The 20,161-nt window shown below is 41.7% G+C and overlaps 1 protein-coding gene across 5 annotated transcripts in view; it reads left to right on the forward strand.

Annotated features, from left to right (window-relative positions):
• ADAMTSL1 (ADAMTS like 1) overlaps positions 1-20,161 on the forward strand; it is a 398,738-nt gene that overhangs the window by 253,968 nt on the left and 124,609 nt on the right. For all 5 annotated transcript variants that reach the window (XM_032676082.1, XM_032676083.1, XM_032676086.1 and 2 more), the window contains 2 exons: positions 643-717; positions 3,546-3,703. In XM_032676082.1, coding sequence (XP_032531973.1) covers positions 643-717; positions 3,546-3,703 — 233 coding nt within the window. The remainder of the gene's footprint in view (positions 1-642; positions 718-3,545; positions 3,704-20,161) is intronic.

Below are 20,161 nucleotides of genomic sequence, written 5' to 3' on the forward strand. Positions count from 1 at the left end.
TACATACTTTTTTTTTCCCAGCTGCTATTTATATGGGAAGGAGGCAGAAAGGACAGGGAAAGGTAAATGAAGCATGCTGGTTAGTCCAGGTCGGCATTCTCTGGGCACCCCACTTCATGACCCAGGTATAACATTTTATATCATCTTTCCACACCTTTCCTTCCTGTCTCCATTGAGGACGTTACTGAGGTTGCTGACTCTTTAGAAATGCTGACCTAACTTTTACAGGTGCATGTGGCCTACATGCTAATTCACACGTTGGTTTAAATCCCATAGACAAAACTCCACAGGGCTTCATAGGTGCAAAATTCTGCCACAAATATCAATTTGAAATACTTGAAAAAAGTTTAAGTGGAGTCATGATGAAATGGAAAGTTATTAGTTATTCTTCAAATCCATAAATAGTTGTGAAGTAGTTGAAAATCAATAAAATCAACAAGTTTGGGTTCTTAGCAGAAGGTTCTTACCACATTTAACTAGTTCTTTTTTTTTTTTCAGATTTTAATCATAATTCTTAGAGTTGCTTTATTGGTCCTAAGGCTTTTCTCTTCACTTCCTTGTAAGCACCTATTTCACTGCTTCTTTGAAAACAGATGGGAGTTTCTTTGCTTATTTACTCCATGCATTTTTGCGTTCCCACAGTAGATGATACAGTGGTTGCTATTCCCTATGGAAGCAGGCAAGTTCGCCTCGTGCTGAAAGGACCCGATCATTTATGTAAGTAGAATAAGATAGTGTACATTTGTTTAAGAGATCATTGATAACCTGCAGTGCTCTGTTTACACTGTGATGTCTGGTTTCCTTCTCTCAGATTACTGATTTCAACACACAGATGAGTCCTACCCTCAGAAGTTCTTCTCAGACCCAGTTACATCAGGGGTACACACTCTTCTCAGAGCAGACTTTGGCCAACACTGCGGAATTCTTTGCCCCTCTATAATTTTTCTGTTGGCTTATCCTTTGGCTGGCTCACTTGCTGTCAAGTGCTTTTGTTTAATAAAATATATACCACTGAGTGAAGAAACACTGAGGACAGTAAAGTATAAGCTTCTCCACAGCTGAGCTTAGCCATCAAGTTGCTTAAGACTTTAACATGTTTCTGTTATGATAATCTCTCTCAATTCCATTGATATACACATGCAGTCTTACACACATACTTGCGTGAATGCATACACACATGCACACACACACAGAGTCACTGAAGATCTGAAACAGCATGCACAAGTCAAACCATACTCCTTAACAGTGGTATTGCTCCAAGCAGTTAAGACCACTGGAGTGCTGCTAGCCCATCACTTGGTGTCTGCAACGCTTCCCTGCTTCATCTGTGTATCCTAGCAGCTCTATATGCCTCTTCTCTGGGAGGAGTCTCAGGATTTGAGAACACTCTGTGAGAGCTGAAGGCAAATCCATTTATTTCATGAATAGAAGCTCCTTGCATCCCTCTGTCTTACCTTCCAATGCAGTAGCTGCTCAGAAGCTGCTCTCTTTTTCAGCAGCAAATGTATACTAAAGTGTTATGCTGTCAGAAAACAACCAAACTGTACTGCATGACCTCTCAGTAGCACAAATTATTGTAAGATAGTCCAAAAGTCATTAGAATTTTCCTGCAGCATGGACCAGTTAGAGTCCTCTGTGCTTGTCAGTGTAGATACAAACATTAGTGTCAGCACGGTGTGAAACACCAAATCATTCCACTCTCTTCAGATTTCTTTTACCCAAAGATATGAGTGGCAAAATAAGGAGTGGTTTATCAGTCCTGTTCTGTAGTTCCCTACTTGTGTTGAGAAAGCAGTGGATATGCTTTAATGGTTTTCCAATTTAAAGCTGTGAATAAAGACCAGCAAATTATAGATTATAAACCAAGAAAAAATATATTTTGTTTTTTTAAAAGTTCAAACGCTGCCTGTGCTTCAGTTTTAAGTGGACCTTCAAGTATTTCTGAGCTGCTCCAGTAATGACTGTTACTACTCTCCCAGTACATGATTTGCAGTCTTCCTTTCTCTCCTATATTCTTTTCCAGTATAGATACTCTCTTCCAAGGTAGAAAAACATCATATATTTATTATCGTTTCAGTGAAATTAAGCTATAAGACAGCTTAGAGAGAAATGAGATTTTAGTTGGAGAGATTGATCTAAAGCTGTCTTCACTCAGACCATATCACATTTCAAGACAAAAAGATTTGAATCAGAGAGGTCTGCCTGTTTAAGATTTAGATTAACTGCACTGTGTAAATATGAATAAGTCCAAATATATCTCTTTCTTGTTTCAGATGTCTCCATGAATCTTTCTCTTCACCTATCAAAGGGTTTTATATATGTATGAGCTACAATGAGTTACTCGGGGAGGGGGACTCTCTTGCCCTGTGAACTTTGGTTGTGGCAAAAGTCAACAGATGGCTGATGTATATACACAAGTCTTTAAACCATCTTTATTCCTGCATGCAGCCTTGTCCAGAAATAAATACATGGCCATCACAAAGGAAGAGATTAATCTCACTGAAAACCAGGGAATTCATTAATACAGTGCAAATTTTTAGTACTGTCTCAGCAACTTCCTTCATTAATTAATTCCATTGACCCACCATGAAAAGCAGTTTAATTAGTGCAATTATCTTTCTTTACTAAAGAAAAAACTTAAAAAACACAAATAAAAAACAAAATATACACCAATAAAAACATATCTCCCATTTGTTTCCTTTGAAAATATGTCTCCATCACAGATGAATAGTATGCCAACATCTAACTCAGATTTTACTTTGACTGCCTCTCTCTGTTGGAGAAGATTTTGTGCGTAATTGGAAAGGTGGAAAGGCTAATTAGGTGATAGACAGATCTACTTTCTGACTGTTGATTTCTGTTTAATAAATTACTAATATTTTTGTTATGACTATCAGAAGTAGCTGCTACCAAACAGTATCTGAATTAATGCCTGCTTTTTGGGAGCTGTGAATTCACAGAGCCAGAGGGAGAGCTCAGGAGGATTCAGGACTCACTTTCTAGTCCACTGCAATAGATCAGGCTACTTCTGGAGAGGAGGCGGGGATGCTGTCATACTGATCTTTCTTTCCTGAGCATTCTGCTTTGCATTAATTATCTACCACAACAACATGTGGTTATTGACCCACCTTTGAACTGCAAGAGGGTACAGCAACTTAACAGCACTCATGGGCCAAGGTCTGAGTCATGCTTCACATAGGAGCATGACTTACTGAGAGTGAGCTAAACAACAGCAAATATGCCTAACTAGGAATGGATTAATATATCTGGAAGAGAGTAAAAGCAGGAGCTACGGGTAAGGAGGGGAGTTCAATCTAAAAATCTAAGGGTTGAAGAAAGACAAAAAGCAGATTGAAGAGAAAAAAGAGAAGTATGAGAATGTGAATTAACTATGGGGGAAAAAAAAAAGTAGTTGCATTATTACTGATTTAGGAGGCAAATCTGAACCACCACTCTTTTGCGTTGGTTTTCTTTTTCTGCTCTCACTTGCTCTTGCTTCAAATTGCAATGCCCTAGTTTCCCTTTAATTTGTTTCTATTTTTCAGATTTGGAAACCAAGACTCTCCAAGGTTTGAAGAGTGAAAACAGCCTCAGTACCACAGGCTCATTTCTTGTAGAAAATTCTAGCATTGACTTCCAGAAGTTTCCTGACAAGGAGATCTTAAGAATATCTGGGCCTCTCACTGCAGACTTCACTATCAAGGTGAGGATTATTGGTCACTGACCTCTTAGAGCAACATGAAGTAAGTTAAGATGCATTAGGAAGATGAAAGATATTTTTCTATATCTTAATTTTCCAGTAGATGTTTATCACAAAGCCTTGTCCAGGCTAGCTCCTGAACTCTACATGAAATTCTTTATAGTTATATATGTGATGAAAGCCTCACTGGACACCCCTCAGGGGAGAGACTGAATTTATGTCGAGAAAGGCATGCCCAATGTGTGCCCTTAAAAGAAAAGATGAACTCATTACAGGAAAAGACAGATTCCTTTCTATATGCACTACTGAGGTAGGTAAAAATCAATGACAAGCAGCTTGCTTTGTCTGTGATAGGCAAAAAGAATCTTTGTGTGTATCTTTGGCCCACAGTTGTAGGGTTTAGTGTAGTTGCACAGAAGACTGTAAGAGAGTGAAGAGTGAGGTCCCCAAGCTCCAAAATAAATGGGATGACTTTGCTTGAGGAGTCATGGCGTCATTTTGAAGTTCTGCTTTTTGTTGCACTGGCAATAAGAATAAAATTGTTTCCTCCCATTAGAGCATTTCTGTTCTTCCAGGTAATATAAAACACATTGCTGGAAGCAATGTGCACGTTCTGTGGGAAAGCATACATACAAAAATGAACATTTGGGAATTACAATAAAATAAATCCTTTTCCAGTAGGTCCAAGCAACTTGAAGAGTTGCAGCTTTAAAACTGTGAAACCTGTATCATGTCCAGGACCACATAAATTTTTCACCATGGGCTTCAGAGGTAGATGACATTTGCTTTAATCTTGAGCTGATGGCAGCTAGAGGTTTGAACAATGAACTGGAAAATGTCTTAAGTGATTGTGTTGGGTTAAGCTGGGCCATGGCTGGAATGGGTTAGCTTAGGAAGTAGCACAGCCCTGTAGACTGTCCCCTGCTCATTGTGGTATGTCAGCAGGAGAAAAAACAAGTTGAAATTTTCAGAACTGGTTCACAAGAAGAAGCCTGACCTAAGGAATATGTTCCTTACTCTTTGAAGATAAGAATGAAAATGCCTTACTAAAATAGATACTAATCAGTTCAAGATATCTTATACACCTTTACCTGTTTTACAGATGATACAGAGATGGTGAACATCAGTGTAATGGAAACAGCATTTCTCACTTTACATTATTTCTGTTGTCTATGAATTTCTGGCAGCCTGGTTAGTTAGAACATACCTTTTTGAAAGAGCTCATCACTGTGCTGGTTTAAAGATAAACCAGCAGGAGAAATGAACTCAACTCAAAAGAGAGATTATAAGTAAGAATAACAATTTAATAAAATGATACAATAAGTACGATTATACAGACAAACAATTGTTTTTAACCCACAAACCCCAAATGTATAACCCAGCACCCTGGGGCATGAACAGAGTGGTATTCTTTGGGCCCCCTGCACCCAAAGGAAAAGGAGAGGGGAAAACCTGTTGGTGAGAGTGCTGTTGCAGTCTGGTCAAGAGTAGTGATTGCAGTCCGGTTTGAGAGTGATGGTTGCAGTCTGGTTGAAAAGTGGTGGTTGCAGTCCAGTCGAGAGTGGTGGTTGCAGTCTGGTTGAGAGTGGTGGTCTGCAGTTTTCCTTTGGATCCCATGAGTGGTTAAAAAAGTTCCAGAACTCCAAGATTATATATTCTCCAGTTCAGGCAGGAATGCCCAGTACTTCCCTCAGAGCGGGGAGTTCCACAAAGGGTGTGAGGACAGGGAGGCACCCTCCTATCTTGCAGGCCTCCTAACACCCAGTTTATAGCCTGAGGAGTCAGGCTGCTCTGGGCAGATGGTGTAAATGGTCTATTGATAACAGTTTCTGGGAAATGGCATGGAAGGCTATAGAATACACAGTTTTGGGTTACACCCATACAGTGATGAACTGGTCCCAGCTGTTCTAACTAGGACAGTCATATAGACCAATGGCCCTGAAATGGTAACAGGCACTGTTGTAGTTTTAGTTAGATGGGAAGGATTTTTCAGTTACAAATATTTCCATACCACTACGTAATTTTGGAGTGTGAGGATCGCCCTGTCCGAGCTGGATCAGGTGCAGACTGTCCCCAGGGGTCTCAAGACCTGCCAGGAAGGTGGATCCCTTTCCATCCCGGGAACTCAGGAGACAGGAGATAAAAGATGGGCATGGGCCATAACTGCTCTCTGTGTACCCGGGTTTTGCCCACTGAAGGACCACAGATGCTCAGAGTTTTTGCTGGAGCCATTCCTTCACTGTCCAACCAAGCTCAGACTCAGTGGAACCACCATAGCACTGTTTTCTTGGAGCATCTGGAGCTATTTCTCGGTAGCCTGGGAGCTGCCGCCACCAACCTGGGAATTCTCTTCTCCAGAGTCACTACCATCTCAGCTGCAACTGTTTCTCTCTCTCACCCACACAAAGCACCACTACCTCAAGGCCCAAGCCCACTCAGCTCCCGCCAGGCTCCAGGACTATGCTGGGTCATCCCCAGCCCCGCCACCAACACACTCATGTGGTTGCTACAATGGAACCCACACCAAGCACCTCAGCAGCATAAAATTTTTTTGGATGAAATATCCTTTCAAGTTTTGTTTTACTCTAGGGGGGAGAGGGGTAGCTAGGTAATATTTTCTGCTGTTATTGGGGGTTTAAGTTTCTTTCCCTTTTTAGTAAAATTCTAATTTTTCCTTCTTCATTCAGACTCCTTGTAATTTTTTACCTTCTCTATGTTTGGGGGAGGGAAATAATAAAAGAAGGAGGATTCATCTCATTAGAGGTCTCACCTCCTGAATATATTGTTGTTAAACCAAGACGAGAGGGTTGTACTGTTTTCCTCATATTTCCACTATTATCTTTTATGATAGGTAAAATACCTTTATCCCTTAGTGCTTGCATTTCCTTTTCTATCAAAGCAAGGTGAGAAGTGCTGGTTAAATCAAAGGAGTACCCTGCTTACATGATGACTATCTGGACCAGTATGAGTGGACAAGCTGGCTAGTCATGGGCACAACAGCCACTGCTGAATTGAGATAAAACAATTTTATTAGTTCTGCTATGTCTTTGCTCCTTCGAAAGTCGGAGTAACATGACTCAGTAGGTGTTAATTTATTAACATATCTGTTGTCTTTAGTGGATATAGAAGAATGCACCAAAAAAAAAACCCAAATGGTTTGCAATTGTAGGATTTTTTCTGAGGCTACCATTAAAGTTTACCTTGGATTCTTTTCAGTTGAATCATAGTTTTTTAATCAACATCTATAGAAGATACTTTAGATATTACTTTATGCAACAAGGATATTACTGTATATTATTAAATTATTTTTCTACCTTTTTTTTCCTTCTGGGTATTTTTTTTCTATTTTGTCAGATGTAAACATGTACATACAAGTAAGGCTGATGCAGGAGTACCAAAATGCATGCATACGGCTCAGTTATGACAGACTTGGCAACTGTTTTCCATACCTCCTATATTCACGACTATTGTGCCTTCAGCATGTGAAGTTAAAGTACTTGTCTTTAAAAAAAAAATTAAAGATTTCTCTGTGGTATTATCAAGTTTTCCTTACAATGTGGGATCTCTTTGGGTGTCAAGATTTACTTTCCTGGGCCAAAGGCAGATTTTTATGCAAACAGGTCTAAGTGAATTTGTAGATGTAGCAGAACTCTATTTTTAGGGTCATTGTCTCCAGAATTACTGTTGTAATCCTTTTAATTTGACCCTGAATGCTCTTATTGAGGGAGGTCAAGTTAGACACCTGAATATAATTCAGGTAGAAACTCAGTGTAGGAGTTGACATTTAAGTTTCTTTATTGGTGACATGGAGTGCTTTAAAATTGCAAGAAGAAACCTCATGCTGTTCCTGGAGTAGCTGAATTGTATAACTATTGGATTTCTTTGTTTTGGGTTTCTTTATTTTATAATAGTCAGTGGTACATTCCTCATGTGCTAAACTATTGGCAGTGTCCTCACAAGATATGTAAATGGCTGTCCTGGGTTGCACAAAAATTCTGGTATTCACCTTTTCACCAAATATGCCTTTTTGGCTTTTTGATGTTTTGCCTTCTTTAAAGAGATTGAACTGCTAGTCTTTAATGACATTAGACCACCTGCAGTGACCTCCCCAGAGACTGGACTACTGGTGCTCATGGCTCCATCAGCAATGTGCTTTGCTGGTGTGTGCTTTGATAACAATGTGCAGAGTGGCCCCCCAGGCCAGGTGCTGAAGGTGTGCATAGAATCATAGAGTCAGCTGGGTTGGAAAAGAGCTCTGAGATCATCAAGTCTAACCCTTGAGCAAACACCACTGTGGTTACTAGACCACGACACTAAGTACCATATCCAGTCTCATCTTAAAAACCTCCAGGGACGGAGAATCCACCACCTCCCTGGGCAGCCCATTCCAATGTCTGATTACTCTCTCTGTAAAGAATTTCTTCCTAATATTCAACCTAAACCTCCCCTGGCAGAGTTTAAGACTGTGCCCTCTTGTCCTACTGCTGGTTGCCTGGGAGAAGAGACCGATGCCCACCTGGCTACAACCTCCTTTCAAGTAGTTGTAGAGAGTGATGAGGTCTTCCCTGAGCCTCCTCTTCTCCAGGCTGAACAACCCCAGCTCCCTCAGCCTCTCCTCAAAGGACTTGTGTTCAAATCCCTTCACCAGCCTTGTTGCTCTTCTCTGGACCTGCTCCAGCACCTCAATATCCTTCCTGAACTGAGGGGCCCAAAACTGGGCACAGTACTCCAGGTATGGCCTCACCAGCACTGAGTACAAGGGAAGAATCACTTCCCTACTCCTGCTGGCCACACTGTTCCTGATCCAGGCCGAGATGCCATTGGCCACCTGGGCACACTGCTGGCTCATGTTTAGCTTCTTGTCAATCCAAACTCCCAGGTCCCTTTCTGCCTGGCTGCTCTCCAGCCACTCTGTCCCCAGCCTGTAGCGCTGCAGGGGGTTGTTGTGGCCAAAGTGCAGGACCCAGCACTTGGCCTTGTTGAACCTCATCCCACTGGAATCAGACCATCTCTCCAGCTTGTCCAGGTCCCTCTGCAGAGCCCTCCTGCCTTCCAGGATATCAACACTCCCCCCCAGCTTGGGGAGGAGTTTGCAAATTTGCTAATGGTACACTTAATCCCCTCATCTGATCATCAGTAAAGATATTAAACAGAACTGGGCCCAACACTGATCCCTGGGGGACACCACTAGTGACCGGCCGCCAACTGGATGCAGCACTGTTCACCACCATCCTCTGGGCCCAGCCATCCAACCAGTTCCTAACCCAGCACAGAGTGCCTCTGTCCAAGCCATGGGCTGCCAGCTTTTTCAGGAGTATGCTGTGGGAGATGGTGTCAAAGGCTTTGCTGAAGTCCAGATAGACACATCCACAGCCTTCCCCTCATCCACCAGGTGGGTCACCTGGTCATAAAAGGAGATCAGGTTGGTCAGACAGGACTTGTCCTTCCTAAAGCCTTGCTGGCTGGGTCTGATCCCTTGTCCATCCTGTAGGTGTTATGTGATTGCACTTAGGATGATCTGCTGCACAACCTTGCCAGGCACTGAGGTCAGGCTGACAGGCCTGTAGTTTCCTGGGTCCTCCTTCCAACCCCTTTTGTGGATGGACGTGACATTCACCAACTTCCAATCACTGGGACCTCTCCGGTGAGCCAGGACTGTTGGTAAATGATGCAGAGTGGCTTGGCCAGCTCTTCCACCAGCTACCTCATCACCCTAGGATGGATCTCATCTGGTCCCGTAGACTTTGTGAGGATCCAAGTGGCTCAGCAGGTCACTAACTGTTTCCTCCTGGATTACAGGGGGGCTATTTGGCTTCCTGTCTCTGTCTACCAGCTCCAGAGGCCAGTTGTCCTGAGGACAACCTGTCTTACTGTTAAAAACTGAGGCAAAGAAGGTGTTAAGTGCCTCAACCTTTTCCTCATCTTTGGTGACTATGTTTCCCCCCATGTCCAACAAAGAGTGGAGGTTTTCCTTGCCCCTCCTTTTGCTATTGATGTATTTGTAGAAGCACTTCTTGTTATCCCTAACAGAAGTGGCTAGATTGCGTTCGAATTGTGCCTTTGTCTCTCTAATTTTTTTTCTACATGACCTAACTATGTTCCTAAACTCTTCGTGAGTAGCCAGCTCTTTTTTTCATAGCCAGTAAACTCTCTTTTTCCCCCCAGTTTCCTTCAAAATCTCCCTGTTCAGCCAGACCAGTCATCTTCCCTGCCAGCTCACCTCTCAGCAGACTGGGACAGCCTGCTCCTGCGCCTTCATAACCTCCTTCTTGAAGCATGTCCTTCCCTCCTGGACCCCTTTATTTTCAAGGCCTGTTTCCCAAAGTACCCTCTGAACCAGTCTTCTGAGTAGGCCGAAATCTGCCCTCTGGAAGTCCAGCGTAGAGGTTTTATTGAGGGCCCTCTTTGTGTCCGTGAGTATTGAAAACTCTATTGTTTCATGGTCACTGTGCCCCAGACGGCCTCCGACCACATCTCCCACCAGCCCCTCTCTGTTTGTGAACAGCAGATCTAGCAGGGCCCCACCCCTACTAGGCTTATTTACCAGCTGGAGCAGGAAATTCCACTCTAGGCATTTCCTGGACTGCCTCTTCTCTGTTAGTTTCCAGCAGACATTCAGCAGGTTAAAGTTGCCCACAAGGACAAGGGTTGGTGATTTTGAGACATCCACCAGCTGCTTGTAGAATAATTCATCACCCTCATCATCCTGGTTGGGTGCTCTGTAACAGACTCCCACCAGGATGTCACCTTGTTGGCCTTCCCCCTGATTTTGTTCCACAGACACTCAACCTTATCGTTACTGACCTCAAGTTCTACAGTCAAGAGACTCTCTAACATACAGAACCACACCTCCACTACTCTTACCTCACCTATCCCTTCTGAAGAGCTCATAGCCACCCAAGGCAGCACCTCAGTCGTGGAAGTCATCTCACCACGTTTCTGTGATGGCGACTACATCACAGCTTTCCTGCTGCACAATGGCTTCCAGCTCCTCTTGTTTGTTACCCATGCTGTGTGCATTGGTATACACGCGCTGGGCTGCTGATTTCACTTCTAACTCTGGCTTTCTACCCTCAGGCTCATCTCTGGAATGCTTGGTTTCAATCCCTTCCCCCTTCAAACCTAGTTTAAAGCCCTCCTGATCAGGCCCAACAAATTATGGGCTAGAGTCCTTTTGCCCTTGCTAGACAGATGAAGCCCATCTGACTCTAGCAGGCTTGGTACCATAGAATTTGCCCCATGGTTGAAAAACCCAGAATTCTGCCGGCAGCACCAATCCTTTAGCCATCTATTGATAAAATGGGTTTTCCTACTCCTCTCCTCATTCATCCCTGCTACTGCAGGAACTGAGGCAAACACCACCTGTGCTCCTGTCCCATTAACTAATCGATCCAGGACCTTGAAGTCCTTTTTAATTAGACTGTGCTACGACCCGCCCCACAAAAAGGGGAGGGGGGGTAACTCAGGTTTTTATCAATAATTCCCTTGGGGTGGATTAAAGTGAAACGACACTAAATAATCAGTGTCTGAAAACAAAATTTATTTTAACAATTTTGTATCAACAGGTATGCTAGCGTTTTGGGTGTTGTCATACAACAATGCAACATAGAGATAACCTTTGGGGGGGGAGAAACTGCTTAGGGGAGAGAAAAAACAGGATGAGAGTAAGGGAAAAGAGAAACTGAGAGTGCAAAAGAAATGGATATAGTCACCACCCACTGGATCCAGTGATGCTTGAGAGTGATGGTCTTGATTCGCAGGCGGTGGGGGAGAAAGAGAACCCAAAATCCCAAAGTCACCAGTCAGTTTATATACCCTCAGCATGCTTTTGCGCCTCCCTGGGACGAGGAGTTGTTTGCCCTTTTTAGGGCTTATCACTGGAGAGAGGGATGGGCCCAACTGCCCATCTGAGGTATAATGCAAAAGTCAAAGCCTGCAAACTCCTGGAATGCATAAATCATTAACCATTTCAGTCTCTGACATACTGGTACCTCTTTCATTATTGTCATCACTGCCAGCCTGCACATCTGACACCTCAGGCTACAAGGTGGCTGTTAAACAAGATAAGCAAGAGGCAAATCCTGCAAGGTGGGGCAGTGTTTCTTTTTCCTTACACAGATGACTCAGCTGGGATAACTCCCAGGAACATTCACACCAGCCTGAAGGTATTCATCTCTTGTTGATGAACCATAATGGGCCACAATGGACTCAGCTACACTGACCTGAGAGACAGCTGCATCATCTTAGCAGGTGTCAAAGACTCCTGAAGCATCCCGTGACTCACAGTATTACATCATCCAGTGTAAAACTCCTTGGCCCAGGGGAGGTACCACAGGTGTTCCCACCTGAACCTGAGCATATATAACACTGAGTTTCAGGGCTTCCCTCACCACCAGGGCTTCCACCACCACCTTGATGGATCTGGACTGTGACCACCACTTTGACCAACACACATCGAAATTGTAGCAACCAAGTGTCATCATTGGATCCAACAGGTGTCTTGCAGGTCCTTCCAGTCACCCAGGGGATCTGCAGCCCCTCTCTGGCTGCCTGTACCAGCACTGCAGCCTCACTCCAGTGCCATGCAAGTGCCTGCTGATATCAAATCCCAGCTAGCCACTCTTCCCTGCCAACATTGACTCTCCAGCCACCTACCAAGTTTTCCAGGCATGGGGGAGGAAAACGGCATAGAAGGGTGGCCCATCTTGTCTCTGTCCTGTGGCCATGTGTGTTTTTCCCAGGTAGGAGAGAGCAGCCACCATCTCAGTTTGGTCTGGTGAGTCGGACCTGGGAAGCTTTGCTTTATCAGTTGATTTAACCCAGTTCTATCAGTATTACTATTGGCATTTCTTCTTGGTAACGAGTTATTTTTTCACTTACACTGGGGTGTATTTGTTCTCTCTCTCTGTATTGGAGAAACCAGGGATATCAAATCTGAGGGAGGATACTTCTGTCTAAGATCTCCACCCCTCCAAATTGTCTCAAACCAAGACAATGGTAAAAATTATTCAGTATAACAGCTGTCGTAAAAAAAAAAAAATGTTTCACAAAATTTTAGAGTTTTTCGTGTTCTTATTTCTTATATTGATAGTTTGAGAATTACAAATTTTTGACAGGCAGAAGACCTGGAAAACATGCCAGTAAACTTAAACTGTACTTGAACTATTTTTCCTAAATTCTGAAGATTTTCCTGTTTTGATGTTTTCAGAACAAAATTCTGATTCATGTGAATAGAAATGCCTTTTTTCTGTAAGAAGAATGTGTCATGTTTGATACAATCCTGATCAAGTGAAGATTAGTTTTGTTTGGAAATCTTTCTGTTTCTGTGATCTAGAGATCACAGTAGTAATACCACACAGGGAGGCATGTCCTTTATTGGCAGAGCTGCCACTTAGCTACTGTATCGCCACTGTCAGATTTATTCATCTGTCTGTGCTAAAATATCTCCTCTCTTGAAACTGTTCACTTCAGACACAAAATAGAGAATCTGCAATCGTTTGAGCAGGATGAAGTAATACTGTCAGATGGGGTCTACAGATGACAATATAATGCAAACATTCATGACTGGTCGACTGTTTAAAGCAATCAGCACTGTAAATATGAACTCCATGAGTTATAGGCTTACTGAAACCATCAGTAGGAACCAGGGAAGGTTTGGGGCTGGCAAAGTACAGCCTGTTACAGTCTGTTTCACTGGTGATTTTTGCATAGCTAGGGCTCTAACACTGTGGCTGAGGTGTGAGCCAGCAAAGACCAATGGGTGTAAAATGAGGTCTAGTAAAGGGTGTTGTCTAAGGCTTGGGGTTAGTTTGGAGGAGAAACCACTGTAGGCCTAAAACTAGACTAGACTATGTTTATATTGATTTTAAATCCCTGGTATCAAGATGAATGTTCATTCATAGTGTCTGCACAGACTAAGCCTTTTGCATCAGGGATATATAGAGTTGGATCATGTAAATGTTTGTCTGGAGGCTCTTACAGATTTTTGGATTAGAATTACATTTGTATTGACATCTTTTTGTAGTGCTATGACTGATGAGCCTTGGCTAAGGGCTGCTGCTAGAAGAGACTGTCTGGCTCTTTTTTTGTTCTGGTGGCTGGGGGTACTGCTTGCTGATTTAGAAATGGTATTGACTGGGTTCACTTGAGCAGAGTTGCTGCTGAGATTAGGATTTTGGCCACCAATTGTCCAAAAAGTCATGAAGTACATCTCAAAACAGGAGGCTGAATTACACAGAGCACTAGAGCAAGCCATACAACTCTTACCTCAGCTGCAATCTAGCACTGGCAGAAACTGCTGGTGAGAGAAATGAATTTGATTAGAGTCCAGGTTAACAGAAGAAAATAAAGTTGAGCTTAGTCAAGACTTCAGGGACTTGGAAGGGCATGAGGAGATAATGTGTGTACAGGCAGCCAGCTGGCAGAGAGGTTGATGGGCCTCATCGGGCTATGGCCAAGATTGGATTAAATATCACTTTAAACAAGCAGCACATAGTGATTTACTTGGTGGCATGAAATAAGAAATTATTTCAATATTCGCTTTAGGGCAGAGGCCAAAACATGCAAATCTGCTCCAGCAGCAAGGAGTTATTGCTTACGCTTCCCATATTGTTGGATTTTTGAAATATTACCATATGACCGCTGGGGGTAAAGACAATAAGGGTCTTCAGTGTAATTTAATTCTGATACCGGTGAAGTTTCCAGAGGAGATTATGCCTCATATTTGGGAGAAGGCTTCAGGTCAGGCAGAAAGTGAAGAATCTTGGAAACACTGTCAGATGGTGTTCCTGGAAGTAGATGAGATAGAATTAAAGCTGAATGGACATATATAGTAATAGTTCATGTTTAGTTGACTCCACTTTTATGTTATCAAGGTCAGCTGACTGAAACAGTTTACTTCATCTAGAAGAGACCAATGGAATATCGTCCCTCCATTGTATAGCAATACTCCTTCTTGAGATATGTGTCTTCCTGAGGTCATGTTTGCAGAGTGCAGATTGGATTTAGCCGGAAGCATGTCTGTAACATGGTCTCTGTCACTGGCTTTTATCAACCTATGCTTACATTCAATACTTCTTAGTAATAGTCTGAAAAATCACCCATTCTGATTTCATGATATCCAAAAAATATACAGTTGTTGTAATGATTTCTAGGTCAAGCTCAAGTAATGACCAGCCTGAAAAGAGATGTAATAATTATTTATCTTGACTAGATCTTGTGACAAGTTCAGGAAAATTCTGCCCTTCTTCTCCTATTTTGGCAAATGTCGTGAAATTTGTGAAAAAACACGAAATAGCCTTTTTGAAAACAAGGTACAATTCTATTTCATATCCACCTTTTATTTCTGTTCAGTATAAGCTATTTCAATTACTAGAACATGATCATTCTCCTAATCAATATATTCCATTTGTCCTTTAGATAACATTTAGGTCGTGGGATGGTTACCGCATTGAACTATACTCTCTGTAAAATGAAGAATACATCTAATTTTTAAACCCTTGGTGCAATATTTCCACTGATCCCTTCTGGTTTTCCCACTCTGAGAAACATGAAATTATTACTACTGTTTGCCTCCTTTCTCCATTACTTCCATCCGTAGTTGACATCTCTGTCATCATCATCACTTGCCTCTTTCCTAGCATCTTCATACAACCATAGAAGAAAAATCAAAGATCATCTAGTTCCAACCTCCCTTTCATGGGCAGGGACACTTTCCACTAGGTTGCTCAAAGCCCCATCCAATCTGGCCTTGAGCACTTCCAAGAACAGAGCATCCACAACTTCTCTGAGCAACATTTTACAGTCTCTCACCACCCTCACCCTAAGAATTTCATCCTAATATCTGAACTAAATCTACCCTGTTTCAGTTTAAAGGCATTACCCTGCATCCTATCCCTACATGCACTTGTCAAAAGCCCCTCTCCAGCTCACTTCTAGCCCCTTTTATGTACTGGGTGGCTGCTGTAAGGTCTAATCTGAGCCTTCTCTTCTGCAAGCTGAACTACCCCAACATTCTCAGCCATTCCTCATAAGAGAGGTGCTCCAGCCCTCTGGTCATCTTCATGCCTTTCCTCTGAACTCACTCCAGCAGTTCTATGTCCTTCTTACTCTATTTAGTGTTTACTTTTTGTCAATGATCCATAAAAGGGTTATCCTTATTTCCCTTCTCTGTCCTTTTTCTAGTTCCAGTGTTGTTATATAGTCACAGTTTTTTAAAATACACATAAATGTGTAGTTTGTGACTAGTATTTAAATATATAAATGTATATTTTTCAAGTATCAATGTGCTATAAATAGATGCATAATTTAATAAAATATAATACAATTATTTAATATTTATGTAATATAAACAGATAATTTTATTGTATATAGATACATATGTCGAGAAAGAGTGAGCTTGCTCTCTACAATTACTTGAAAGGAGGTTGTATTGAGATTGGGGTCAGTCTCTTCTCCCAGGTAGCAAGTAATAGGACAAAAAGAAATAGCCTCGAGTTGTGCTGGTGGGGGTTAGACTGAATATTAGGAAAAATTTCTTCACTGAAAGGCTGATTAAGCATTGGAAAAGGCTGCCTAGGGAAGTGCAGATTCAACAGGCTTGGAAGCATTCAAAAAATGAGTAGATGTGGTGCTTAGAGATGTGGTTTAGTGGTGGACTTGGCGGTGTTAGGTTAGTGCTTGGACTTGATGATCTTAGAGGTCTTTTCCAATCTTTATGATTCTATACGTATAAGAATCAGGACACAAATATATTCTATTTGCCTGTGTTCTGTTCTCTCCTTTTTCCTTCCATTCTGTAAAATTCCATTAGTCTTTTTAGCTGTTGCTACCCACTGAGCTGATATTTTCAGAGGAATACCTCATTGCCGCAGTCCGAAGAGGGGGTGGAACACAAGGAAGGGTGCAATTAGAATCCTTTATTCGCATGTGCACACTGTCTTTTATCAGCTCAGGAGGGGAAAGGGCCAGAACATAGGGCGGAGCCTGAGAGAGACAAGCGGGGGGACAAACCAGGATAGGGACACGGGCAAAAGGGGGAGGAGAGGGGGAAGCAGGGAGCAGGCAAATTCATGGCAAGCCTGGACATGTCCAGGCTGTGCACTGTGTAATATGAATACAATGAAACCACATAATAACAATAAAGTCCATATAATAACTGTAAGGTCCATATAATAAAATCCTGTCAATTGCTGTATGTTTTTCTCCATGCCTGGAACTGTTCCCATCGCACCTCATCACTCTCTGCAACTACCTAAAAGGAGGTTGTAGCCAGGTAGGCATCGGTCTCTTCTCCCAGGCAACCAGCAGTAGGACAAGAGGGCACAGTCTTAAGCTCTGCCAGGAGAGGTTTAGGTTAAATATTAGGAAGAAATTTTTTACAGAGAGAGTAATCAGACATTGGAATGGGCTGCCCAGGGAGGTGGTGGATTCTCCGTCCCTGGAGGTTTTTAAGATGAGATTGGATGTGGTACTTAGTGCCATGGTCTAGTAACCACAGTGGTGTTTGCTCAAGGGTTGGACTTGATGATCTCAGAGGTCTTTTCCAACTCAGCTGATTCTATGATTCTATACCTACAGCAACCCTACTGCTATTCTGAATAGTAATAAATAATGTTGACAAGACTTTTGTGTATAACTAGCATATATAATTAACTGGACTTTCCCATAGGCATTTTTTTTTTTTACTGAACTTGAACTTAGTCTGTCAAAAGTTTGAGTGCTTTCACAGATGGTTTCAATTTTAGGTACTGTTCATAATTTTTTTTCTTTAGCAAACTTGGTAAGCTCATGGTAGACCCTTTATCTGGCTCATCTGAGGGTCTGGCTAACAGCTCACTAGCATACATCCGTGAAAGATTCCTCAGGTCCTTGATCAATGGCAAGAGCAGGTTGTAGGACTGTGCTTTGTTACCCAATCATCAGTTAATGGGAGGAGGATCTTATAAAAGAATCTGTCTAGGACCTTAGGTGAAGGAGCTAGAAGAAAACCTGGAAGAATAAAGCTACCTTTATTTCTTTGGCAAAGCAAACCACAGTGTTCATAAAACATTACCCTTCTCCTGGTACTCTGAGTTCTGTTCTTTTTTTTACATTCTATCTACTCACCCAATAACGGAGGTAAAGATTATTGGACTGCAGTTTCATTCATTACTCATGAAAAGCCTCCTGAAAAATGTTACCATTTCTGTCTATACTCCTGTGTTTTAAACCATAGTTTATTCATGTAAGTAGGCTGAATGTGATGATACATGATTTGCATTCCTGTGCTCTTCGAAGAGTACATGATTTGAAACCTCTGTATGATTGCTATTTGGATCTGAAGATATGTTACCATTAATCTTACCTACTACTTTAAAATACTGCGAATTTGAAATGTACTGTCACGTTTTTAGACAATAGAGACATTTTCTTAGACATGTCATTTTCTATTCCTCTGACAAATTATTTGTAATTTTTTGTTTTCTTTTTCTGTAACTTTTTTCAAGTTCTGTAAGTGTATCTCTCAATAATCTGTGAGTTTTAAGTACTAAGAAGGCTTGGTGCCAACCTTGTTCATTTTTCATCATTTTAACAATTTGTGTGTGTGTGTGTGTGTGTGGCAAACATTACCTTTTTAATTTGTTAATTTTATTTTTATACAGTATCAGTCACAATAGGATCCTCTTTTTTACATTGATTTCCTAAGTATTGTAATTATTAAATTAAGGTTAATAAATATTCTCCACTGAGGATTAAGGTAGGTTGCTCAAAGGTGAACTCTCTTGCTCTGGGAACATGTTGATGGTGTTGAAATGGTCTTTCTCTAGATGACTGGGATGTTATGGGTGGTATCCACAGCAGAGATGCAGCAGGTCTGATTTTGGTGTATTTGGGTTGCCTTTGGTGGAATGACTTTTGTCTTCTCCTTTGAGAAACTTCTACATTTGTTGCACTTAATAGTGGATTCTGTACAGATTATTAACTGTTATAGCTAATAATGCAGGCTCCATTGCTGCCAGCTATCCTAGCCAATCCATTGCACTGATTTTCTCTTTTGTTCTTCCTTTGGGGAGAATAATGAATTTGATAAAAGATTTGGACTTTTTATTTTGGCTTTGTGACAGAATTAATCTAAAGGCTTTTTAACATCCTCATCACCTAAAGGAACAATGTTTAATCCAATATTGGGGCATGGTGAGCAAGTTCAATTCAGAGATGCTTTGTAAAGTATGTAAATCAGTGATAATGTAGTTTCACAGTGATTTCTCTCGTTGATTGAGAAGCTAAATTGTGAAGCAACAGATAAGGTGTAAGAAAGACAACCCAAGCTGATAAAACACAGGATGGGGACAAGAATGCAGAATTGGACAGTAGACGTTTCCCCAGAGATCAAAGGCAGAACTCCTTTCAGCATTCCAAGGGAATTAAAGGGCAAACTCAGGAGTTGTGATGTGTTCCTGTCTTAGACCATATGCTTGAAAGCTTTCACATCTCTCAGTATTTACATTTCTTGCACTTCTTATGTTATTTTAAACAAGCTTGTAAAGCTATTTTCCTGTGACAGTGTCTGGTTCCTATTTCTGCTTCATGGGTAAACTATTAATAACAACAAATCTCTTGTACATCCTGTTTCTTTTTCAGTGTAAAGTATCACTAGATATGAACAGCAGTATTGAAGCACTCTAGGTAAACAAATGAACTTTTTTTTACTGACATGAAAGACAAAAAATTGCATATGCCAGACGAGGTTAGTTCTCCACACCCTCATTCCAGTTTCTTTGTATGCTACTTGGATGACTTCAGTATTTAGTTTCTCATTAATATCAACCTGATGATTTGGGATTTGGAACTTGCAGAAAGCATTTGTAATAGTAATGTGGAAAAATCCGTTAGAACTTTTATAGTAGGCATGGTAGCATGGATCATAGTATACCAGATAAAATTGTGTAAGACAAAAGTGGCTGAAGTGTGTCCAGAGAAGGGCAACAAACCTGGTGAAGGGTCTAGAGAGTAGGTCATATGAGGACCAGCCAAGGTTGTTTAGTCTGGAGAAGAGGAGGTTCAGGAGAGACCTTGTCACTCTCTACAACTATCTGAAAGGAGGTTGTAGTGAGGTGGGAATCGACCTCTTCTTCTATGTAACCCGTGACAGGACACAAGGAAATGGCCTCAAGGTGCACCGGGGAGGTTCAGGCCTTATGTCCAAGGACATAAGGACATAAGGAAGAACTTCTTCACTGAAAGGGTAGTTAAGCATTGGAATGGGCTGCCCAAGATGGTAGTGGAGACGCCATTCCTAGAAGGGTTCCAGAAACAACTGGATGTTGCACTTAATGCATGGTCTAATTGACATGGTGGTGTTTGGTCAAAGGTTGGACTCCACGATCTTAGAGGTCTTTTCAAAATTAATGATTCTATGAATCTGTGGTATGAAATAATAGTTTCCTTTCTGAGTCCCCAGTTTGAGACACACACACGAAC

Source organism: Chiroxiphia lanceolata, chromosome Z (assembly GCF_009829145.1).
Source record: "Chiroxiphia lanceolata isolate bChiLan1 chromosome Z, bChiLan1.pri, whole genome shotgun sequence".
Lineage (NCBI taxonomy): Eukaryota > Metazoa > Chordata > Aves > Passeriformes > Pipridae > Chiroxiphia > Chiroxiphia lanceolata.